We start from the raw sequence: 24,913 nt of genomic DNA on the forward strand, positions 1-24,913 counted from the left end.
GTGGGGTGAGGATGAGGAGGGTCGTGCGCGTCCCCCTCCACACCCCGCGAGCAACCAGAAGGGGCTCCCCACGAGCCCGGAGGCGGCGGGGAAACAAGGGCTGTTTTCTCGTCTTTCTCCCAGGTCTCCGGCAGCGACGCCGAGCTGGCCCTGCTCCGCCCCGGCGGAGGCCACGTCGCCCATCTGAGTGGCTGCGAGGGGTCCCCCCGCCCCGCTCCCGCCCCCGTCCCCGTCCCGGTCCCGCCCCAGGCCGGGTCCTGGATCCCCGCCCGCCCCCAGTTTCCACCGCCCTGCGGGGTCCCCGCCCGGGCCCCCCAGACTCGCGCGCGCCCGGCTCCCCTTCGCTTCTCCCGCCTCCGCTCGCGCCTCCCTCCTCCCCCGCCCTCTCCTCCCCTCGCCCCTCCCTCTCCCCGCCCCGCCCCCTCCCTCCTCCCCTCCCCCTCCCGCCGCCGCCGCCGCCTCCGCCCGCCGCCCGGGCCGCGTCGGGTAAACCTGTTTGGCCAGGCGGCCGCGCTGGGGCGGATCGTGCGGCCGGCGGCTCCCTCGCGGCTCGCGGCGTCGGGGCCCGTGGCGCGCGCGCGGCCGCCCCTCGGCCCCGGAGCCCCTCGGCGGCGCCACCATGTACTCGGGAGCCGGCACCGGTGAGTCCTCGCGCCGGGAGCGGTTGGCGGGCGGGCGCGAGCGCGGCGCGGGCCGGGCCCGGGCGGCGAGCGGGCGGCGGTTCGGGGCCGGGAACCGGAGGCCGGGAGCCGCCGGCCGTTCCCCGATCCCGGCGCAGACGCTCAGCCCGGCTTCTCGGGCCGAGTCGTCGGGGCGCCCCGCGCGGCCTGGGCCTCCCGCGTCCCCGTCGCCGCCTGGGGCCCCGCGGGCCGGGACCAGGGCCGGGCGGGCGCGTGTAGGCCCGAGGCCCGCGTGTGGGCCCTGCGCCGCCGGGTCGGGCGCGGAGGCCGGGCTCTGAGCGCCGAGGACGCAGGCCCGGGTCGGGGCGCGGGGCGCGGGGCGCGGGGCGCGGGCGGCGGGAGAGGAGGCGGCGAGGCTGGAGCGCACTCAGTTTCGTTTTTCTTGTTGCCAGCACTTCTGCGGCCCCTTCTCTGAAGGAAAGTCTGCAGATGCTGAATTTTGGCCAATTCCTGTTGGTAGTTAGGATTGTAAACTGAGAGGGATATGAACCCTGAAACTGCATGCGGCTCATTCTCATTCTAGACACGCCAGCCCCTTATTCAAGTGCTAATTGCCTTTTCCAATTTACTAGAAGAGGTGAGGAGATGTGTTGATTTCCTTAGCACCCCTTCTTACTAGTCAGTCTCTTTCTTTGGAGAAGTTCTGAAAAACTTAAAGTGCTAAAAGCGGTAACACATTGCCCCCCCCCCCCCCTTTTTAAATGCACAGTTAGAAGGACCATTGACTTGCTCGTCCAAGAAAATGGTCCAGTGTTATAAAGCTTTATCGCTGCCTCCCGCCAGGCACGTGGCTTCTAAATTTCCCGCTGGCCCTGCCACTTGCACAGGGTATTGCCTGTCCCCTTTGTCCGCCAGGCTGGAGCAAGCTGCAGGCCCCACGGGGCTCTGGCCCTGGGCTAGGTGTGCCCCAGTCCTGGGCCCTCCACTGCCTCCTGCCACGGGGCCCTGACCCCACCTGTTCCAGACCTGCTCCGGATCTGGAGTCTGGAAGCCCCTCTCGATCCACTTGGGTCCCTTGATGTTGTCCCCCACTGTGTGTCTGTTCACAGACAGATCTATGCCTGTGACTTCTGAGTGTCTTTTTTCTGATGTCACTTAGCTTCTCCAAGGCTGAGCCTGACGAACTTTTAAGGGCACTCAGCAAGTTGACTGAAGAATGACTTGAACCCTCCACCCGGGAGGGGACTCAGCCCTTGTGGGGAAGGGGCCTGGACTCTGCTGTCACAGTCCTGGGGCATGTTTGGCTTCTTGAGGTTCTGGGTGGTGCCCCCCACCCCCCACCTGTGACGTGGCCAGGTAGCCCCTCTCCCAAAGGATCCTTGTAGAGGACCCAGCAAGTGTTTGCTGCCCCACTGGACGTGTTTCCTGGTTTTCGGTTTAAAAGTCGAAGAACCTTGAGGAAGGTCAAGTTTTTGTGTTGTGTTTCACGGTATTGAATCCACGGGACAGCTTGCTAAGTTGGTGGTGTTCATTTTGAAGCCAGAAGACAGAGGCTCAGAGAGGTTAAGACCTTGCCAAGGTCATAGGACCAGCGAGCATTAGGACGATCTGTGTGATCCCCAAGCTGACTCTCTGTGCACTGTCCTCAGAGAGAAGTGGCTGTCAGTCTTTTGACTTTGACCCACAGTGAGAAATACCTGTTCCATCTGGACTAGGCACAGATATCATTGAAACTGGAGCTTCAGGAGCCACCGCTCACCTTACTGCGTGCCCTGCATCATGAGATTTCCCCGTCTGTTTTTCTTTTCTTTTTTTTTTTTTTTTTTAATGCTTTAGTCCCGTCCATCTCCTGGCTCCCTTTTCTGGTTGCTGAGGGCTTTTGGAAGACTCTTGCTGTGGTGCGGGCCTCCGTGCTGTGCATGGTGGGAGAGGGCCGTGCTGCACACATCAGCGTGCCCTGCAGCCGGCCAGCGGAGCCTGAGAAAATAAATGGGTCTGGATAGTTCTTAGATAATGGCAGGATGGGACTGAACCCAACTTGCAAGCTGTATGCGTGAGCTGTAATTACAAGGCTGTGGTGGCACACGATTTTATTCTACACACTAAGGCTTTTAATTTTTGGACTAGAGTCTCCTCAATGAAACTCTTTTTAATATTATATTTCCTAATTTAGAATAACGAGAAGACATTCGATCTGGATTGTACAAAAATTACAAATAGTTTTGCTCCTTCCAATTTTAATACACTTACTAAGCGACTTACCAAGTAACTTAATTTTAAACATGGAGTTCGCAGTAGGTCTGTTATGCCCATTGCCGCTGCTCGAGCACATACGTGAATGTCTGGACTCTCAAGTGAGGTGTGTTACTATTCGTCTTTCTTTTAACTATTCGAAAAAGTTAGTGGTTTGGGGTGGGTGGATTCTCTAGTGACCGTGAACCTTCGTAGGTGAACACATTAGTTTCATTTTGTTTATTTAACCCCTTAAAGACCTTAGCCTGTGTCTGAGCAAATGCCTTCTGTGAGGGTGTCGTTGGTCTCACTGTTTCGACTCCTGGGGGTCACACCCCACCCAGATTGGCTACAAAGTAACCTTGGGGACACCGAGGCTCCTTGGAGAGTTGTCCAGACAGGATGGTGACTTGGAGAAATAACGGCTTTCACCGTGGTTTCTAACTCCTCCTGCACCCCACTTCGTCTCCCCCACCCTTGGTTATCTCAGGGAAGATACGACCCGGTCTCCCATTAGTGGAGCACACGGGCCATCGCAGCGGATGGCCTCTGCCCTGGTGCGGAGGGTGGTGGGTAGTTGTACAGAGCCCCCTTGGATCTGTTACAAACCTTGAAGAAGTTAAAATAAGTGTGTAAGGAAAAAAAAGTAAAAGCCCCAACTCCTAAATCCTGTTTAGGAAGCAGAATATTTTTTGTTAACTTCTAGTTTCAGTGTTACAAGTTTTAACAATGCCAGTTGGGTTTCTTCTTTATGAGGTATGCAACCCTACTGTAAAGAGCCAGTCTGGTAAAATATATTTTTGTTTCTTGAATTGTTAGCGTGAGCCTTCAAAATATAACGCTTAATTTTTTTTTTTTTTAATTTATTGGGGTGACGGTTGTTAGTAAAATTACATAGATTTCAGGTGTACAATTCTGTATTACATCATCTATAAATCCCATTGTGTGTTCATCACCCAGAGTCAGTTCTCCTTCCATCACCATATATTTGATCCCACTTACCTCTTCTCCCCCCCCACCCCCACCCCCCGCTTAATTTTTTAAAACAGTTTCTATTGTGAACTAATTGAAAATACACAAAAGTTGGGTGACTACTACAGTACGCTCCCATTTATCCATCAACAAGCTTCAACAGTTACCCACATTTCCCACTTTTGCCTCAAATACACCCCTTTCCCCTTTTTCTTTGCAGAAGTATTTGAAAGCCAGTTCCAAGCCTGCCGCCTCAGCCCTGGTGCTTACGTCCTGTGTCTGAAGGGTGGCACTTTCTCAGCCCAGTGCCGTTATCACACTGCGTCCACACTCGCTGTCTCATTGTCTCAGAAGTTTGTTGACAGGTGGTGGTTGTGGCTCCTGAATTTGAATAAGAATTCATAAAAATTTGGTGTGATGTTTTCGGAGCCTCTTTAACCGAGTGTCTAACGCTGGCCTCCCCCTTTGCCTTGCTCTTGACTTATGAAGCCATTGCAGTTTTAAACTTCTCCTTTCTCCAGAGTATGTAACCCCTCCTCCCACCCCCCCAGTTTTCTTTCTTTAGTAGGTTCTGTAAAGAACCCCGTCAATCAGGGTCCCTTTATTTGGCTGGAGAAGGCCGATTGGAGGTGTGGGTGCTCGTGCTTTTCCTTCTGACACATTACTCGTGAGCGGTGTGTCTGGACAGGTCACTTGGCGTCTGCAGCGTCCCGTTGCAGTAGGAGCCGTTTTCCTGTAGCACTCTTCCAGCTGAAGGGCTGTTTCCTAATGTATGAAAACGCGAATGACTCGAGCTTGTCTCTTCTAATCATTCCCACGAGATGGACTTTCCTCCCCAGTCTTGGCTGGGCCCGTCGCTGCGGTGTGAGCCAGGTAGATGGGGTCCTGGGTCACCTCCACCCGTCTGTTCCCGGCCATGTCTCCAGACTGTGCCGTCACCTCGTCCTCCACTGATGGCCGGCTGACATGCACGCAGCGTCCCGAGACCCAAGTGCCGTGTCCTGGTGAGGCGCCTGCCCTCCTGCCCTCCAGCCAGTTAAAATATCATTAAGCGTCACTATTTTATTTTTTTTCTCTGCCCTTTTTCCCCTCGAATTTTAAAAACCCGAAAGTACCACTCATTCTCTGGGCCCTTAGTCTTCATGACCATGTGCCCTTCTCATTTAACTTTCGATAGCTGTTCTCCAGAAGACTGTACCTGGAAACTTTTGCCGTGAGACTCTTGATGATTTCCCTGGGCCAGCAGGCGTGACCGAGGGCTGTCTGGGCAAATCAGGAGGGACGCCCGTCTGACCAAAAGGTCTACACGCTTAGCTGGTGGATAGGTCCATAGATCAATGGATTACCCACGGGCAACTTCATTCACTCTCCAGTGGCTTCCCCCTTAACCAAAATCCTCATAAAATCTGAAGGGCGCACAGGTGGTCTTTGAGAGGTTGCCGCCGATTTGTAACAAAGGGGTGCCACCTAGGGCAGTGGGTGCGGAGGTGATGCCCGGCCACTCCTGCCTGCCGAGGACTCGCCCCACGCTCATCAGTGGGTGGAGACACTTTACCCAGCAGGTTGGTCCACGTGGTCAGGAGCCAGGTGGGGGCTTCCTGCCATTCTTGCTTGACCTTGGATGGGGCGGCTGCACGGGAATGTGCTCACCACATTCTCAGGTCCTGGGTCAGTGTTGCTTCAACTGGGCTCATGCGGGATACGAGGATGGTGTGGCAGGGCGTTGGGTACGACGGGGTGGCACTTGGGGTGGCTGCCTCGGAGTGTCGGTTACAGACAAGGCCTCAGGCTCCCGTCCCAGTGGCACTGTGTTCTGAGCGTCCTGGACGCCTGTTGGAGCAGTGACGGGACGACTCCGAAACTCCGGGAGATAGTGACGTCCCCAGGCCTCAGGCAAGCAGGCGGTGGCTTCTTTGGCTTTTTGCAGGAACAAAAGAATGAATGTGGTAACACAAGTAGAAAGTGGGGAGGAAGCAAAGGAAGATGCAGGGAGTGATGAGGACACCTGGATGCATGCCGGGTGTCAGGTGTGTCGGCAGGTGTCTCCTGAGCCACGGCTCTCCTCCCCTCACCGCGCCACCAGCCAGAGCGCATTCCAGGTCGGGCCCCCTCACTGGAATCCCGACTGGGGGCTGACGTCCCTCTGGACCATGGGGTCTCCTGCTGGTGGAGGCGCTTCGACCAGTGGGGTGATGCAGGTGGATTGCAGTTGCTCCTCACGGCGCCGGCCCACAGAAGGGCCTGCTTATGGCCATCTCTACTGCTGTCGGTTTTCCCTTATCGTTTCCTCTGCCTGAGAGTGGTGGCACCTGCACCCACCCGCGGCTGCTGGATGGACCTACGTGGCCAACGTCTGCGTCCGTGTGGCCAACGTCTGCGTCCTTACTGTGCCAGCGGCGAGGGTGAGAGCTCAGCCTGACACTGACACTGCAGGCACTCGCTGTCTCCGGCTGCATCCCCAGGGAGACAGGGATTGGCCCTGTCGCTCAGAGCCGCCAGAACAGACCCAAATACCGTGCCGAGCCGTGAAGTCTGCATACATGGGACGCCCACGGCCAGAGGACCTGCCTTGCCTCGTCATGGGGACGGGGACAGGTGAGGCCTAGGGAACACCAGGCTCTCTGTCCCAGTGATGGGTCCAGTCACAACCGGAGGAAGCAAGAGACAGTTTTCTGCTTGTCATTTGTACATGGCGGCTCTAAGTGGCCCGCCCGTGACTGGCCATGGTGGGGGATGCTGTGATCCCTCTGTGCTGCAGCTCTGGGAAGTGTGCCGTTTGTTAAGGGTTAGAACACCTGGCTTCCCGGGAGAACGTCACAGCAGACTTGGAGGGCGTCTGAGACTCGTAGTCACCACTTAACCTTGAGCTGTCGGCATTGAAAGCTTTGGGGGGGAACAGGGTCCGGAGCACGTGTGAGGGGAGGTGGACAGTGAAAACAAGACATACACAGGTAATGATGTCAGGTGTGACCACGGGGGGCGGGGTGGGGCTGCACTGAGAAGGGGAGGCAGGTGCGGCCTGAGGGTGTGGTGGACAATGGGCTTGGCGGCCTTTGAAGGAACTTGGCCAGGAGGACAGCACTGGAGGGGCATCAGCTGAGTTCCCAAAGGATCCCTTGGGCTGCTGTGCTCAGAAGGGACAGGGGGGTGGGTGGGGGCGGGGAGTCTGCCTGATGGGATTGTGGTGGGGGAGCTGAGCTGGGTCGGGTGGAAAAGGGGGGGGTGGAGAGCTTTGGGTGCCCCACCGGGCCTCCCCTCAGGGATCCGTGTTTCGTTAGAGCCCAGTGAGCCCCTGGCCTGTTGGATGAGACCCCAGTCACATCACACAGTCCCAGATGTTTCAGGAGATAGCTCTGTGCAGCAGGGGTGTCTGTCTGTCCCTCCCCTCGCCCCCACTTGAGGACTTGAGCACCCCCCAGGGTTCAGATCTGTCCGGTTTCTGGGTTTTAACACTTGATTGACTCCGGATCCAAGTAAGGCCCACGTTGTAATGGGTTGACGTGTCTGCTCAATCTCATTTTAAAATAAGTTTTATTAAGGTGTAATTCACGTACCATACCATTCCCATTTAAAGTGGAAGTAAACCCCAGCGCTTTAGTATATTCACAGATGTGTGCAGCCATCACCACCATCTCACTTCGGACATTTTTGTCCCCTCCCTCCATTAGCCATCACTCCGCCTTCCCCTCCCCCCAGCCCAAACAGCCACTGTCCCCTGTCCCCGACTCTGCAGCTCGCCCTGCTCTCCCCCTCGGCCCTGTTGGCTGAAGACACTGGCTTGAGGGCGCTGTCAGTTTCCCGCAGACTGGGTTTGGCTGGCTGCATCTTCCCGGTGTCCTCAGCACGTCCCTCTGTCCTGTGTGTGCTTCACGCAGACTGGTGGGCAGACCCGAAGGCCTCAGCCGATGCAGAGTCTCCTGTTTTGGGTTTGGGGTGCGAGTACTCACTGATGGCAGGTGCCCCCCCCCCCCCCAGGAGGCGGCTGGTGGCTGCTGGTGATCGCCGCTCACTGGGCCACATGGCTCCGCGAGGATTGTACCCAGTGGGGGCTCTGCTTCTGCCCCGCAAGGAGAGTGTCCCCTGGTCAGCTGTTTGGCTTGGAGACTATGTTGAAGGCAGAGGAATGGCAGTGAATGGCAGGAAGGCAGGACAGCGTTTTGGGAGAGGAGAGACTGGCCCGGGTGATGGAGGAGGGCAGCGGGGATGCTGTGGGTACCAGGAAGCCCCCCCCCAACCCAGTACCGAGCAGGGGTGAATGGAGGACAGCCCGCCCCGCCTGCCCGCCTGCACTGGGGCAGGAGGTAGGGTCACTGCTGCACTTGGCCTGGGAAGGATGCTGGCTTCCTTGAGAGTAAGGAAGAGCAGCTGGGGTAAGTTTTCTTTTAGATCTGCTAAAATTAAGGCGATTCTGAGCAACCCAGGAAAAAAATCCAAGGCATTCCCTTTGCATCTGTATAGCACCTGCTGTGAGTGGTGTCTGTCCCCTTTACTCGCAGCTGGTGCCAGAACCTCCTTGGTCACCTTTCGTCCACTTTCCAGTGTCCACAGCAGTGTTTTCTTTTTATTCCTACCCGCTCATTACATTCAATTGTTTCTTGTTTAAAAGTTAAATCTGGTGACTTGAAACTTGAAGAAAGTTTTGAAAACCCCACATCCAGCCCATCCCGGTCCTTTTTTCTCGTGTGGCCCTCGCCCCTTCCCCATATCCCTGGAGATTCTCCGGTCTCAGTGCAGGTGGTCCCCCAGCTGTGTCGGGAGCAGAAGGTGGCCTGGGACACAAGGAGACACGTGGTCAGCAGTGTGGAGCGGAGTGGACCGTGGGGCCACGTGTGCAATGATTTACTTGACAGGTCGCGGATGTACACGGGGAGGGTGAACTCACAGCATATCAGAGGTGACATATCAGACAGTGGACAGTCTCCCTTCCATCCCCCAGACCTCTCGGCGCCCCTCCTGTGGGCACATGGGCTCCAGGTGTCAGATTCAGTGCCTGTGGCACGAGTCCGTCCCGCTGAGCCTGACTGTCCATCTGGCCGCCTCCCTCCTGCTTCCTCAGGTTTAGTCCACAGCTGTGCCCTCAGGAGATGCCTGGAGCAGCCCGTGCTGGGGGGTGGGGGCGGGGGCACTGGAGCATCCCCGCCTGGCCGCGGGGAGGCCTGTTCGTAGCTCAGCGCCTCCATCTGGACAAGAGGGACAGTTTCAGCCCCTCCCTTCCTGTGTGGCCTCTCAGGCTGGAGTCCGCCAGTAGAGAGCTGGTGAACCTCCTTCCTGGCGGTGAACTCGGAGGGAAAAATGGATGTGGTGGGAGAGAAAATCCTCTGGAAAATAAATGCTGTGAAGTAACTAGAAGAGACGGGGAGGCGTTGGGTTGGAAAGCTGTATGAGCTCTGCGTGGCATGGAGGCTTTTTGTCTTGGCTTTTTGAGGGATTAAGAATTTGTTCCATTGGGAGTCCTGTCACCTTATGATCAGGGACTGAAGTCCTGGCTGCCCAGAGCAGCATTCTGAGAGGCCGTGCCCGGCTCTGGGCTCACTGGAGAATGGCCCTGATGGGTTCCCCGCGTCGCCATGGGGGCAGCGAGGGTGGTGCCCTGCGGGCCGACGGTTGCCGCCCCTGCTGGACTCTCTTGGAGGATGACATGTAAGTCGCAGCTTGTAAGACACACTCCTACAAAGCTTTCTGAGGTGCTCAGTGTCATTCCAGAAAAGAGTAGTTTTTCTTTTCTTTCGCACATTTTATGGAAAGAAGGCATTTTTAAGTCTGTGCTGTGGAATGACGGGTGTTGAAGAATCTTGCAAAGTCATCCTTCGGCTTGATCCTTCGCACACCGCTGCTGCCAGGTGGTTGCTTTTACGTCCCCTGCTCCAGAGAGCCTCCAGCCTCCTGGCTCCAGCTCTCCAGGCTTGCACACTGGTCCCCTTAACTCGGAGGCTAACCCCACAGTACTCCTGGCCGCTACTTACATTATTGGTGTGGTCTAGTCCAAGTGTGTTTGCGCCGTTAACAAAGGGAAAAGAAAAATGACAAGTGTTTCACAGAGAGGCAATTCTTGCAAAATGTCATAGCCTTTTTCAAAAATCAAGGTGAAATTCACACAACATAAAATAAACCACTTTAAAGTGAACAATTCACTAGCACTTAGCACATTCGCACTGTTGTGCAGCCATCACCTCTCTCCACTTCCAAAACATTTCCATCACCCCGAAAGGACACCCTGTACTCCCTTAGCAGTCACCCCCGCCCCCCCTCCTCCAGCACGCAGCCACCAGTCTGGGTTCTGTCCCTACGGGTTTCCCTAACCTGGGTACTTCATGTAAGTGGAGTCACAAAATGTATGGCCTTTCGCCTGGCTTCTTTCCCTGCGCGTGATGCTTTCCAGTGTGTGTCAGCACTGCAATCTTCTCGGCGTTCCCATAATCCGTCGTATGATGACGTCACCGTCTGTCCACCCATTCCTTACTGGTGGACACCTGAGTTGTTTCTACCTTTGGGCTCTTGTGCTGCCACGAACATTCGTGTACAGGTTGGTGTGTGGCGATGTTTTCATTTCTCTTGGGCACAAACCTAGGAGTGGAATTGCTGAGTTACACTGTGTCACGTGCGGAGGGACGGCCGGACCGCTTTCCGTCGTGGCTGCACCGACTTCCATTCCCACCAGCAGTGTCTCGGGTTTGCATGTCTTCGCATCCTCAGCAACTCTTATTGTCATCACAGCCTTTTAGAAAGTGAAGTTCTTGGTGTACTAAACCATTTCTGGCATGTTTTACTAGTTACCAAAGTGGAGTAAAGACTAGATTCAACCGTGTTTTGCCCATTGCTACCTAATCGCTAAAAGGCCCATCCACTTCCTTATGCCAGAGTTTGGAGCATGTTGGGAACCTGGACGACAGATAAACGCAGTAAAGCTAAATGTACTGTAACAGGGCGGAGAAGAATACAAGGGTCCAGTATTCTGCTTCAGGCCTGTATGTCAAAGAGGTTCACGTCTGAGTGAATACTGAGCACCAGCCGTGCGCTGGGCGCGGGACGTGTGCTGGGGAAACAGCGCAAACCCGCGTGGCCCCTGAGTCATGAACACGGACATGAATCGAAGGGTCACCCACAAATCCATGGAAAACTGGGTGAGAACCCCTGTTACAGGAACAAGGAGGAAATGGGACCCTAGCCTGGCTTGTCGGGGATCCTTGGATGGTGCCAGAAAGGCCCTGGGGGCAGAGCCTGCCCTGGGCATGGCGGCCTTCATCCAGAATGCCAGGGAGCATATTTGAGACACCTGTGCCCTGTGTGTTTCTAAGGAACCCACTGGCCTCGGGGACGTGCTTGGAGGTGCTCAGAGGCAGCACAGTGGAGAGGTATTTGCGACACAGGGCGGAGCCCATGTGGAGCTGAGGGACAGGAGGCGGTCTAGAAGGTGTCTGATTTTGGGGGGGTCAAGGGGCCTTGGATGGGTGGTGATACAACGCACTGGTAGAAGTGAGCAGATTTATGCTGAGTTTGTCAACTTAAGCATCAGGTCACTGCATTCATTTATTTTGAAAAACGTTTAGGTTGACAGAGCAGGGGCCAAAGTAGTACAGGGTTCCCGTACCAGCTCCCCCCCGTGTTACCACCGTATGAAATCAAAGGACAATTACCAGGAAGGGGAAACCAACATGGATACGGTATTATTACCTGACCCACGGGTCTTGTTTAATTCTGCCCACCCAACGCCTCCCTTGCATGTGTTGTCACGTATCCTTGGTTTCCTCCGATCTGTCACAATTCCTCAGTCTTTCTTTGGCTTTTGTGACCTTGACATGGGAGCTCTTTCAGGCGCCTGTGTCCTGTCAACATAGTCCCATCACTTTCTGAGTATTTCCCTCTGGACCTGGAAGGCACTGCCGGCTCGCCATGTGTGTCTTCTGCCCCAGCCCATTTCATCCAGGAGCCCTTGTTCCTTTGATGGGAGGATGGTGTGACAAACCCGCCCTGCTGTGCTTTTTCCTTCAACGTGTGCTACAGACAGTGAGTTTACAGTGGGACTTCGCATGCGATGCCAGTGCAATGCCACAGCTCTGAATCCAGCTTTCCCCGTTCCTGATTTATAACTCCTTTATGAGACAGAAGTCTGGCTCTCATTACCCACGATGTATTTGCTTGTTTGTTCACACCCAGCGTCACAGAAAGTCATCTCAGAATGGCTGCCCTGTACCTCTGGGAGAAACCAACGTCCTTTCTAAACGTTAGTTGCGAGTGTGTTCAGCCTGCAGCGCACAGTCTACCCATTGTCCCGCGGTTCCTGCTCGCACTGCCTTCTCTCCTCGCCCCAGTGTGCCTCGCGCACGTGGCGCACACTCATTCGCACGCGTCCCGGCGCCTCCTCAGCCTTTTCAGGGCGCCTTCTCTGTTCTGTCCTCCCTCCTCTGACGGTTACTGTCTGCGCCCAGCATTTAGGGACCCCCCCACATGGTGGTGTTGGGTCGGCCTCTTGTGGCCTCGCTTCTGATTCTTCCCGTCTATGAGAAATTGAGTTAAATGTGGAGGGTAAACACCTCGCTGGACTGAAAAATGAGATTGTTGTTCACATTGAAATCTGAAGCAAATTGAGGAGTGGAAACCCCGGCTTCTCTCATACATTGTTCTTCCTGTAGCCAGTGTAAACATTCAAGTGGCTACAATGTACATGCCAGAACCCGCGGCTTGGTAACAGTTGCTGCTGAAGGCGCTGTGACCACTGTTTGCTACAGGTAGATACTGTCTGCCCAGTGAGAGTCCCAGACCTCCTGTGTGGAAACCCAAGAGACAAGGTACAGGCCGCCTGCAGGAGCAGCCCAGCAGCGGGTTCCCGGGAGGCGCGCCGCCGTCTCCCAGGTCCCCGCAGGCCCCTCCCAGCTCCCCACAGGCCCCTCCCAGCTCCCCGCAGGCCCCTCCCAGATCCCCGCAGGCCCCTCCCAGATCCCCGCAGGGTGTTGACGGGGAGTCTACCTGTGGTGTGGACTGTGGCCATAGGCAGTGCTGCCTTTCGAGTCTTTTTTTTTTTTAAATCATTCTTCCCTTCATATTAAAAGGAATAATACAAGCTCATTTCAAAGAATTTAGAAGATCTGAAATAAAAAGAAAAAAACACCCATAATATTACTTTAGAAGAAATACTTAGTTTGTTTAGAAGAAATACTTGATGTGTATGTGTTTATTTCCAGACTTTTATTCAGTCTATACATAGAGAGTTGGGATTAGCCAGCATTTATAATTTGTATAAGTTTCCTTTTCACCCAATACCTTGAGTATTTCCGAGTGCTGTTGTGTGTGTGTGTGTTGCTGGGGGGACACTCATACTCACAACAATGTGTAATGTAAGAGGGTGACAGCAGGACACTCGGTCAGATGGTGGCCTCCCAGGCAGGTGAGGAAAATGGGCAGCTGTGACCTGACTCCTGATTGGTGACCATCTAGCTGTGTGATGTTGGCACGTCAGCACCCTCTCCTTTCCTGTCCCTCAGTCTTCTCATTTGGTAAAATGGGCAAAAAAAAAAAAAAAGAAAGAAAGAAAATCCCCTCAAAGAGTTATTGTGGGTTCAGTGAGCTGATGAGCTTGAGGGGCTGGTCTCCAGCAGCTCTTGTGGCGGCTGGTGTCATTGTCTTTCTTACGTGTATTTCTGGTGAAGCCCCTCCTCCTTCAGGGCACTTTCTACAGCCTCTGATCTGGTGTTCAGGGATGATTCAGTGTCCTGTCTCTCTGACTGGAGACTGCACCCCAACACCTGGCCAGGTCCTCGTGGGCAGCAGATCGTGAGTATCTATTTGTGTGGACTGGATGGTGTGGGGGTAGGGCGAGGGTAGCGGACACACTGCTTAGTAAGAACGCACAGGCACTTAGATATAAACAGACAACATAAGACATGTCTGTTTCCTAAAACGTTGAGTGCAGAAGCCCCTTGCTCTAAAATGACTCCATGTGTAAGGCGGGTGGCCAGGACATGTGCCAAGCACTACTGAGGGACACTGCACCCCAAGACTGAGAGTAGAGAGGAATAAATGCCCCCCACCTCCCTGCGGCTCCCCCATTCTTGGGGAGAGCTGAAGGTAACGGGCAGTTTCAGGGGCCCCCTCGCTGTATACTGGGGTCCCTCACTGGTTCTGCTCATCACTTTAGCTCTTGGTACCTGTTTCTTTGTCTATAAAATGGGGATAATACTAGTACATATTTTTGTTAGTGTAACTAATAAGTGTGTTCATATGAAATTAGGTATCAGAACTGTCAGAATAATTAGCACAGGATGTTGCATTTTATATATAATATTTAGTTATAATGTTGACTATACTCATGTATTGTAACTGTTGATCATGACAGTGAATCACAATAATGTACATAATTAATAATCGCTCTAATTTTAATTAACAGTGATTATTATTATTATGGAGATAAACGGAGTTAATACATGGGAAGTGCCTCCTGGTGCTGGGGATGTGTGCCCCACACCTGTCACTTACTAGAATCGTGATGGTTTTAGGGGTGGGAGAAGTGCTGTGACTCCTTTGGGGAGTGTGCCCTCCTTAGAGCACGTGGAAAGTCAGGCGTAGAGATGAGTCTGTGCCACCATTGCTGGCACTGGTGAGGGCCCCCCACATATCCCACTGGGCGAGCCCCACATGACAGCACATCTGTCAGTCCAGACGGTTTTCCACTGTGTTCCAGGAAGGCATGTCCACGGGGGGTGAGTTGCTTCAATTCCAAGGTTAAGATTAGAGATTGATTTAGGTGAGTTGGAGCATGTAGTTCTCATAAAATGCCCCTTTTTGAATGGGGACACATTCTCTTGCTCTTCTAAGTGACCGGTCTCCTGTCTGGCCCCAGCTGTTTGCTTGGACATTGTCAGAGTTGTTTTCTAAACAAAGCCCCAGAAGAAACGAAGCAGACACATTAGTGCTGTAACTCAATCCCGCGTTTTAATTCAGAACAGACCTCTGCGTGGATGGGATCGTGACGCACGGAAGGGGGACGTGTCTGTGTGTAACAGAGCTGTGTGGAGGGCGGAAACAGACACTTGCAAGAGGCCCGTCCAGCTAACAAAAAGAAAAAAAAATAACTCTGAACATGTTAAAACGTAATTTAACCTGTGTTTCTCGCCCCCAAACACACTGCAGTCCACAGAGAAGATGCCTTTTGACCTGATATGGTGCCCTGTTGTCCTGTCCCTAAAATACCAGCTAGCGATCAGGTAGTGGAGGGGTCCCCATTTCGTTTCGGTGCTTTGAGTTTGAGCCTGCCTCTGTTAGACGGTTGTTGAGGCGTTGTAAAAGCCATGCTGTGTGCCAGGCAGATCCCGCTGGGGCCAGGGTGGTATGAGAATGGTCGTCAGTGGGGCCCGGGGGCTGAGAGCAGGTGTAGGCAGCTGGTGGCAGCTGCTCCCGGTCGGGTGGCCGTTCCTGGGCCATCGGGCCCTGCAGGCCTGGAAAGGTGCCCTGTCGCCATCCACCTTACTGTGTTTTTGCTTATTTTATTTTAAAAGTGGTCTGCTTTAAATGCTTGGCATTTGTCAAATCAATACCTTTGGTCTTATAAAGGATTTTACAGCATAATTACCGGACTTGTGAAATGGTTACTGGGGGAAGTGGGTGGAAAGTCAGGAGTATGTGAATGGCAGTGACCTGCGGGAATAGCACCGGTGTGTGTATGTGATGGAGATGGTCACAAGAGTCGCACAGATGAAGTTTGGGGCTCAGGAAGTGGCTTCAGCTACGAGGTGAAGACTATTGGGGGTGGTAACTAACAGCAGCTCACACAGGCGGGCGCGTATTTACTGTGTACCAGGCGCAGGGAGAAGTGAGAGAACTGAGGCACAGAGCAGCGCGGGTCACACAGCGGGAAGTGCTGGGTCCCAGCTCTGGACTTGGGCGACCGCCTGCAAGTCCTGGGGCCTTGACCCGGGTGGGTGTCGTCTGGGTATCACACCCAGAAGTCGCCTCAGTGAGCACATCAGAACTTAGCTGTCCTGACTTTACACCGTAATTCTGCAAACGTGCAGGACTTGCAAAGGGAGCTCTTTGTAGTAGCACAAACTTCATCAATGAATAAAAGGGAAAAAATCAACCTGAAACTAAGTGCATTTGGATTTTTCCAGTCTTTTTATTAAATAACAGTCACTCAAATTGTTTTTTAAGGAAGCTCTTTTGAATCCATGAATGCTGACTTGAGTTTCAGTTTTGCTTTCTTTTTTTGTTTTTTAAACTATGGATTTGAGTCATTTTGGGCCGTGACTCACTCCGGCCTACTTTGTGTGGTGACCCTGCAGGACCCCAAACATGCTGGGGGTTCCCATTAACATGTCCCCTTTGCTAACATATTGGGTTTTATCTTAAGTGGTTTTTTTTTAAGGTTAAAGTAAAAAAATGGGCAAAGGAAAGCAGATGGTGGTATTTCCAAGTCTTCAGATGACTTCCCCTCTGTAGGATCTTAACCAGTCGAGACCCCAAGACTGGGGAGTCACACCTGTTTGGTCAGATCTTCTCCCTCCTGGAATTTTATGTCTCTTGAAGTAGATGACGTTTGCTTTTTCTGAGTGGAGCACTTGATAAATCGTTGTTCAAACTGAAGTAACTGGATCAACTTGGAGGTAATGTGATGATTTGCCAAGTCTCCAAAAAAGAAAAAAAATGTACAGAAAATGTGGACTGGTCCCTTTCTTATGGGATCCTGAAAGTTGAGCACTTACCCAGACTGTGTACCCGCCTGCCTCTCCACTGCAGGCTGTTTATGTTAGGAGAACACCAGCTGGGTTAGTCCAGAGATGTTTGTGAATTGACTTCATCCATTGAGGTCCATTGTGGATCATTTCCCTTCCTTTGGAACAGGCACGGACTGCTTCCATGTTTACTAATGATTAACTCTGTTTATTCTGTTGAAATTGGGTGTGTGTGTCCATTTCCCTTTTTTGGGTGGCAGTTTCCTAGAGAGTGACCTGTCGAGTGCGGTCTTACTTGTCACCTCCCACGTCAGTGAGACCCAGCACCGCAGGCTGGGGGAAGTGAAATGGAGTCAGAGCGCCGAGCTCCCCGGCGTGGGTCAGACGGACCGGTCCTCTGCCCGCTCGCCCCTGCTGTTGCTATTGCCATCATCAGAGGAAACCCCGTCAGAAATGCCTGTGGGGCTCCGGCTGTCAGCCTCCGGTGAGCCACCCTCGTCTGCCAGCATTTCCGCTCTGCCTGGGGACCTAGGCAGAGCCTCCGCTGTGTTTGTTTGCAGAGACTACTTGGAATAACAGGCACAGCACCCCCACAACAGGGTGGATCCACACAGAACCGTGTGCGACGCTTAAAGCCAGAGCATCAGTGTGAGCGGATGGCCGCTTTAATTAAATAGTATCGTCATTTACTAACGTGTTTTCACCAGACTGCCCAGAGGACTGTCTGGCTGGAGTCTGAGTTCCCGAGGCTGTGGCCCTGCTGTCCAGCTCTGACTGGTGAGAGGTCAGGTCGGTCCTTTGTCTCTAAGGACCTGTCCCCTGGGGCAGGTGTGGGTGGGAGGCAGCTGTTGACGGTGGGTGGGGAAGGGCTCCCATCTCCGGTGGAGGAAGGAGGGGGCCTGCTGCCCTCGGGACTGCCTTCGGGGCGGGCAAGCTCTGGCTGGGTCTGTTTCCCTTTGGGTTGCTGGCGGAGAGCCCACTCTCCCTCGGGTCCTGCAGACTTCTTCCTGAAAACAGGCATCTTTAGTGGATGGTGTCTACAATTTGTTGAATCGTTTGTGCTTTTTATGGAGGTGTTTATAAAAGTTGTCCAGTGTGGAGAACCTCTGTCTTTCCCAGCTGGTGCTGATGGAGTTTTCTAGTAATTTAAGCTCTCATTGACTTGAGTGTGCGTCTAAGAGAGCTTAGAGGTCTGGAAGGGCCTTCCATTCCTGGCTGGCATCCAGAATGGGTTTAAATCATTTTGTGGGCCACGGAAAAAGACCCCTTCCCTGCCACCTGTCCTGCTTGTCCCTTACTGCCACTGTGTTTAAAAATAAAGTGATCCCCCCTCCCCCGCAAGAAACGGCCAGAAGCCCGCGAGGAGCTCTGTTGGCAGGTGTGCTCATGCGAAACCTCGTCCCTGGCCGAGCTGTAGGATGGTTTTCATGTGTTTCGCTAGTGGCTTCTGACCTGCTCCAGAAAAATGCAAGTGACGATGTGACCCACATAGAGAAAAGTGTTCTAACTGGTTCTCCACCCGCAGGCAGTCACTTCTGATGTTTGAAAATTGTTGATAAAGAGTAACTTATCTGCTGTCTTGTCAGAGCCCTGTCCCAGGAACAAGGGCAGAAACCTGGGCGTCTAATGCCAGGATTAGTGCAGTGCCCTCTCCCCCCTGGCGGGGGGAGAAGTAAGAGGCGGCCAGGGCAGAGGCAGTGGGCAGGGGCCACCTCAGGCCTGCTGTGGTCACACTGCCTGCTTGGACAGTGGCCAAGGTTGTCAGCTATTTATAGCGTAGGTCTGAGCCCTGGAGCAGGACTGGGTGACCTCGCCCCGCCCCTGACCTGCCCCCGAGGCCCCCACTGGCCGCCTTTCACTCACTGCATTTCTGGTTGCCTTGTCGGTGGATCCTCGGTCCTGTCGTGTTTCCTGCTGATGGGAATTCCTTCTGCCCAGGACCTGCTCAAAACGGGTTTCTTATGCAACCTTGCCCAGTCGCTGAGTAAGAATGCCTGTCTCTTCTCCACAGCTGAAAAGCTGTTGGCTATTACTGGGTATTTATTTCCCTTCACCTCGTGTTCTAGAGCCTTGCAGGCCTGTCCCTGTCCCCCCACTCTCCACCCCCCATGACATGGCCAGACCCTCAGGGAAGGGGCTGTGGAGCTCCAAATTCTACAACCCCACCCCGCCGGTCCTGACCCGCCACTGAGTTGGCAGAGTTACTGGGGTCTGGTGGGTGCGAGGTGCCTGGGAGGTGGTGTCAGCTGGACCCCCAGGTCCCATGCCACTGGCGTGGGGAGAAGTCTCAGTGCCATGAGAGGCGCTGAGTGGGAAGGTGCATTGGCTGCTGTGGACAGACGGACGGACAGACACTGGTCACCTGGCCCTGGATGAGGGCTTGGCAATCGGTTCCTTTGCTCAGCTGTGTAATCGGCATGGGAGAACTCTCCCTGAGGCCACCCTGCCGGCTTGCGGGGCTCACTCAGGTGGTCAGGACACTGCTCTGTGACCCACAGACGGCCGTGTGTCCCTGTGTGGAGCGACTGGACAGTAGTAAGTGTGGCAGAGAAGCTCGTCGCTTACAGCTCTTACCTGGCTCCTTCAGCGGGTAGATGCTGGCCTTCTGGGGGCGGTATATCCATGGCCCCAAAAACCATAAGCTGTGCTGGCTGGAGCGCAGGGCCGGGCCGCCTCCCTGGAGCCAGTGTCACCGGAGCTGCCGAAAGCCGCTCTGCTGTGGTGATGCTTGCAAACCACACCTGTGTGCGTGGTGCTGCCTTCCCTCAGCCCGCGCCATGCCCCTGGTGTTGGTGCAACGAGACGTGTCTGCTCGGGGCAGCCGCGGGGTCTGAGTGGCCCCCAGAACGGGAATGGAGGTGTGGGTCTCACTGACCATCGTGGAGCAGGCGCCGGGCAGATGAGACCAGTGCTCTCTGCAGACCTGGCGTCAACACTGGCCGTGCTGGGACGTTCCCGGGTGGCCCGGCCGGGAGGGATACAAGATGGTGTCCCGAAGTGAAAGGCAGTGTGAGCACCTTGCTCTCGTGGGCGCCTCTGTCTTGTATAACACTGGTGTTCAAAAGAACAGCTTTATTTTCTCAAGATACAGCTCGCAAAAGCCCCACGTTACCACTGTGTTTTATGTGTTGTGGTTACGAGCGGAAGAACCTGTTAATGCTGATAATTTGTCCCATGGATGTGTCCTCTGAACACGCAGAGCAAGACCCAGCCCTGTCCTGTCCGAGGAGCAGGGCAGAGCGCGGTGCTGAGAAAACACGTCGATTAAATAGGATACAGAGGAGTGTATGCCTGTGAACTATGTGTACCGTGGAATTTGCCGTCTTACAGGACGCTGTTCAGTGGCTTTAAGTACATTCACACACAGTGTTCGCAACCAGCGCCTCTTCCCGATTCCAGAAGTTTCCCAGCGCCCCACACAGAACCGGGTACCTGGTAGCTGTCACTCCCGTTCCCCCTCCCCAGCTGCTGCTGACCACTCACCGCAGACGTGACCTGCCCCTTCGGCCTCGGTGCTCCAGGCCCACCCACGTGGTGCTGCGGTCGGCGCCTTCTGTGCTCTCGTGGCTGAAGAATGTTCCATGGCAGCAACAGACCACACTCGTTTGTCCCTTCTCTTATCCACGGACATGCCGGGTTGTTTCCAGACATTGCATCTTGAATGATAAGATCTTTAATTTGCTGTGTCCTCCAGCCTTGCCGGGATTATAAATGTGTGTGACTTAAAAAAAAAAAAATACATCGGGATACATAAAAGCTCAGTTTCACTTTTGTGTCACTGCGGAGAGCGTCACTTTGGAGAGAGTGACAGTTGTCCCTTGTTGGCGTCGTGGGAACTGGGAGCTGCAAGTACCTGCATGTCTGTCCACCTGTCCATCTGTCCCTGTCAAAACGGCTGCCAAGGAATGTCACTGAGCGCCGTCCCGAGGGGCTGGGATGCTTCCTTTGGGCAAATTAAAATGTACCTGATGTTCTAGAAGGAGCTGCTCTTCGATGTTATTAGGTTGGTGCGAAAAGTACTTGCAGGTTGAAGGGATAATAAGTAAAAAACCGCAGTTACTTTTGCACCAACCTAGTATTTCTCTGTGTATGTAATTTTGGGAAAATTTTGCTCTAGTTTGAGTAAACCTCTCTGAGTTGCCGATTTTTCAGTGTGAGCATAACTGATTTATAACATGAGAAAGCAACACGTTCTGTATAATTTGTGTGTAGTGTTGGTCCTATTTGGTATATTTCCTGGCTTGATAGCATGTGGGGAAACAGAGTTATTTTTGACACTTTGCTTCATTTCCAGGCACTAATTGACATGTCCCTTTACTAAGGGTCGTATCAGGCCTGGGGAGCCCCCTGCCCAACAGCTGTGAAACTCCCCATTCTCACTTCGCTCCCCAGCCGGCTCCCAGGCCTCTCTGAGCAGCCTTTCTCCTCCTTTCTTGCAAAGTTCCTTTCGTTTGGCTTCATCGGCCGTGGTTGCCACCTTTCGTTTTCCTGTTCAAGTCTGCAGTCGGGAGGAAATGGAAACCTGAGCCAGTGTGCGAAGCCGCCAGTCAGCTGACCCCAGGGTCCCAGTGGCCTCAGCCAGCCGCTGTCCTACAGAGACCACTGATGGGAGCTCCAGACCCCGGCCGGGGAAACGCACGCGTGCTGGTCACGCCGTCTCCTGCAGTGGTGGGCACGTGCGCCCCTGCCGTGGAGCCTGGAGTCCTGCTTCTGCGTCCGTCTTCAGCCCCGCTCACACCTCCCTTGTCTGGGTAATTCAAGACACTTTGATCGTCCCTCATATGCTGGCGTATTTTTTACACTTTTAAAGGAACTTTTCACTTTCTAATGTGGGTAATGGGAAAGTCGAATGGTCCCTGGTGTCCTCGTCACTCAGCCTCCAGAAGCCTAACTGCGGCCGGTCTCATTCCCTTGCTGGAGCACTTTGAGGGGTCGTACCTCGTCATTTACCCGCACGTGCTTCAGTGCGTGTCTCCAGAAGATGAGGGCTCCTCAAAAACGGAACCACAGCACCATGACCCTTGAGAAGTGGCTGTTCCTTAATGTCATCAAACGCTCACTTCGTGTTCCAGGTTCCAGGCTGTCTCGGCAATGCTTTCGCCATAATGTGTTGAAGTCAGTATTTGCACACATAATTAGCTGTCCGTTCCAACGAACCTAAATATGTTTGCTGATGTAATTTCCAGGGTCTTGACAGGTAACGCCCAGCCAGGTGAAAGCAGGTGCCAAGCAGAGGCCGCGTCTGCTGCTAACCCCCACCGCGCAGAGCACACACTGGTATTGGCGAGGCTTAGAACGTGTCTTTTCCGTGGCGTCATTCAGCTGGCGCTCCCCAGAACTCTGTGGCTTCCATAGCACCTGCTCTGGGGCTGAGTGTCAAGGCCGCCAGGCAGCTCTGCCTCTTGGCTGGTCCTCTCAGGGGCCTGGGCAGCTGGGCCCGGTCAGCGCTGAGCCACATGTCTCGTCCCCCAGAAGGCAGGGGTCCCTAGAAGAGAGAGCAGGAACACTCCAGCTCTTTTGAAAGCTCCACAGAGTTGTGGAAAGTTCCCTCCTGTTCCACTGGTCAGGGCAGGCCACACACCCGAGTCTGCGGGGGGCCTCAGAGTTGCCGGACAGAGGGCATCTCCTCACGTGACACAGCTCTGTGACTGTGAGCTTGTCTAGGAGGGAACTGCTCATAGGTGGAGTCTATTAAAACTGCCCTGATTGACATAGTGACATGTGCTGCAAGACTGACCCTCAGAAACCACATGCTCAGTATTGAAGCCATCATATGAGTCTGTTTATGTGAAGTGCCCAGAGTAGCCAAATCTATGCAGGCAGAGAGCAGGGGGCTGGCTGCCCGGCACTGGCGGAGGGAGTGGGGCATGACTGCTCGTGGGCACAGGGCTTCCTTTGGGGTGATGGAAATGTCTGGAATCAGAGTGGCGATGGCGGCACAGCAGTATGAATGTACTAAAAGCCACTGAATGGTTAAGATGATAAATTTTGTTATATGAATTTTAATATAAAAGAAAAAAACTGGCCCTGGATCATTTTATGCATATTCATGAGCCCAGATTTCCAAACTTGACATTGCTTGAAAGTACCAGGCTGGCTCGTGACCAGCCAAAGAAGACGTTTGGGCTCCCACCGTATGCTGAGTGGGTCCCCCAGGACACAGGACACACAGCCTGCCATGTGCGAATGTTCCCCAAGCTGCAGAGGGCTCTAGGGAAAGTGGCCCAGAGCAGGCCTTTCAGAGAGCCATGACTAGACGTCTCGCTAGTGGCTGGAGCCTGGCGTGGATGGGGTAGGGCCACAGTTACGTCACTTACAGATAGCACTCGGAACTCTGCGTCTGGCACAGTCGGAACCCGAGATATGAGGTGCAAGTATCATTAAGAACACAGAACACATTTCTATTTCTTTTAAATTGTGAGCATCTCTCTCTTGTGGAAGAATTGATAAAAGAGGGCCAACGGCCCTGGGGGTTTTCTCTGCTTGATTTCCAACAAATATCCTCCTAATTAATTATTCTGGCTTGGCAAAAATTGTACCTCTATGGAATGCCAGTATTCAGAAGTGACGTTTCAAATGTGCAGTTGTACATATTGGGGGACTGCCTGGTTCCTGTCATTTGGTGGATTTGGGGACTGTGTCCCTTCCCAGAGTGGATGGCAGTGGCATTGGCGCTGACTGGGTTAGAGGCACAGGCAGGGGTGGCAGCAGTCTCCTTGCTGAAGTGTGCGAAGCGTCTTCCTTCTGAAAACAGTCTTCAGATGCTTTTCTTGGTATAAGGACATTCTGGGTTTTGTTTGTTTGTTTGTGACAGTAGTGCCGTGATGTTTGCTATTCAATGTGGCCTGTTTTATTACCATTAAAAGCACATTTCTTTGCACAGAATATAGGGATTTTGATTTCAAACAAACCTGGGAGTAGTCTTATAACAAAATCTGAACGGAACTGCCTGCCACCTAAAGGTGCCACTGAGGAGAGGGGCCCTGCAGCCGTGACCTACACATACCCAGGGATATTTTGATGTGTAATGAAAACCATGTTATCACTAAAAAGATGGGAGCAGAGGCTGAAGTTTTCCCTTCGTAATACTTATTTTTAAGCTCCATTTTACTCTGTTTAAGAAAAAGAAGGACTCTTTCGTGTTGGTGTGGGAAGCAGTGGCCACAGAGGGATGTGTTGGTTGGGTGGGTATGTGAAGCTCTTGAGACAAATCGCTCCAGTCGATTCTGTGGCAGGAATGCAAACCCAGCAGCTGTGTGCTTCCCTTTGTGCAAGTACCCGGGGGAGTGTGGGCTCAGACGCGGTGCCCTGGCGAGGGGCGTGGGGGGTGGGGGTTGCAGGCCTAACCACCAGGGAAGCCCGCACATGTGGTGTAGCTAGTCGGCCATTGCCCGCTGGCCGTGGAAGAACAGGCAGCCAGGCCCCAGCCATCAGCCATCGGGCTCTGCCACACTGGGGGAGCAAAACAGAAAATCTCTACTGAGATGGCTTGTCACTGCCATTCCCAGCCGCCAGCCTGCTCTTGTCCTAAGTGCTGGGCGAGAGCAGTGGACAGACCCAACTGCGCTGCCCCTGGGAATGCACTTCGCAGAGAAGGCAGTGGCTCCTAACAGCCACAGCAGTGGTCCCTCTCACATGGTGACATTGAAGAAAGGCCCGAAAGAGATGAGGGAGGGAGCAAGCCACAGATCTCTGAGGAGCGTTTCTGGCAGAGGGACTGGCGAGTGGGAGCCCGGGAGCCCGCTGGGCAGCCTGAGTCGCTGGGCAGCCTGAGTCGCTGGGCAGCCTGAGGCGGGAGAGGGGCGGGCAGGGCAGTGGCTGAGATTCCGACCGAGATCGCAAGCCGCTGGGGGTTCTGAGCTGAGTGACTGTTTGCCTTTGCGTCTCTGGCTGCTGTGTGGACACAAAGAGGGCCATTGAGGAGGACGATGGCCTGGACCTGTGTGTGGCCAGCGGACACAGCAGTTGATGAGTCTGGCTACGTGGTCACCTGTGAAAAGGTGGAGGCAACAGGACTCGGCCATGGCTGGTTGTGAGGATGGTGTAAGGTGGGACAGTTGGGAAGAGGCGACATGTTGGCCTGAGCAGTGACCTCATGAGTGAGATGAGGACACCTGGGGGGCGAATAACGGGGGGTCTGGTGACTGTCGGGTGGGGTCCGAGGAGTCAGGGCTGTCTGCCTGGTTTGGGGTGGGGCAGAGAGAAGGGGAGGACAGACTTGGAGCCAGCGAGTGTAGGCGACTCCTTCAAGAGAGGCCGCACAGGGGTGGGGAGGGAGGGGCTGGGGAGCGGAGCTGGTTGGGACGCGTTTGAGTCCAAGGTGTTTATAGGACATCCCGGAGGAGGTACTTGGAGGGCAGCAGGGGCGACGTGTGGAATAGAGAGGGACCCAGCGGTGGTCAGCGCATAGAGTGCTGGCACCACGCG

General features: G+C 54.1%; 1 protein-coding gene across 3 annotated transcripts in view; it reads left to right on the top strand.

Moving 5' to 3' along the window:
* Positions 1 to 247: 247 nt before the first annotated feature.
* The window catches only part of AGO2 (argonaute RISC catalytic component 2), a 98,114-nt gene continuing 73,448 nt past the window's right edge, over positions 248 to 24,913 (top strand). The window contains exon 1 of one of the 3 annotated variants that reach the window (XM_074316918.2): positions 248 to 641. In XM_074316918.2, coding sequence (XP_074173019.1) covers positions 620 to 641 — 22 coding nt within the window. In that variant the 5' untranslated portion in view covers positions 248 to 619. Of the gene's footprint in view, positions 642 to 6,388; positions 6,420 to 24,913 lie in introns of those variants that run through there. The other 2 variants (XM_074316916.2, XM_088798931.1) reach the window with 2 other exon arrangements.

The sequence above is a fragment of the Rhinolophus sinicus genome, chromosome 6, assembly GCF_057876585.1.
Source record: "Rhinolophus sinicus isolate RSI-liver-muscle chromosome 6, RSI-T2T, whole genome shotgun sequence".
Taxonomy (NCBI): domain Eukaryota; kingdom Metazoa; phylum Chordata; class Mammalia; order Chiroptera; family Rhinolophidae; genus Rhinolophus; species Rhinolophus sinicus.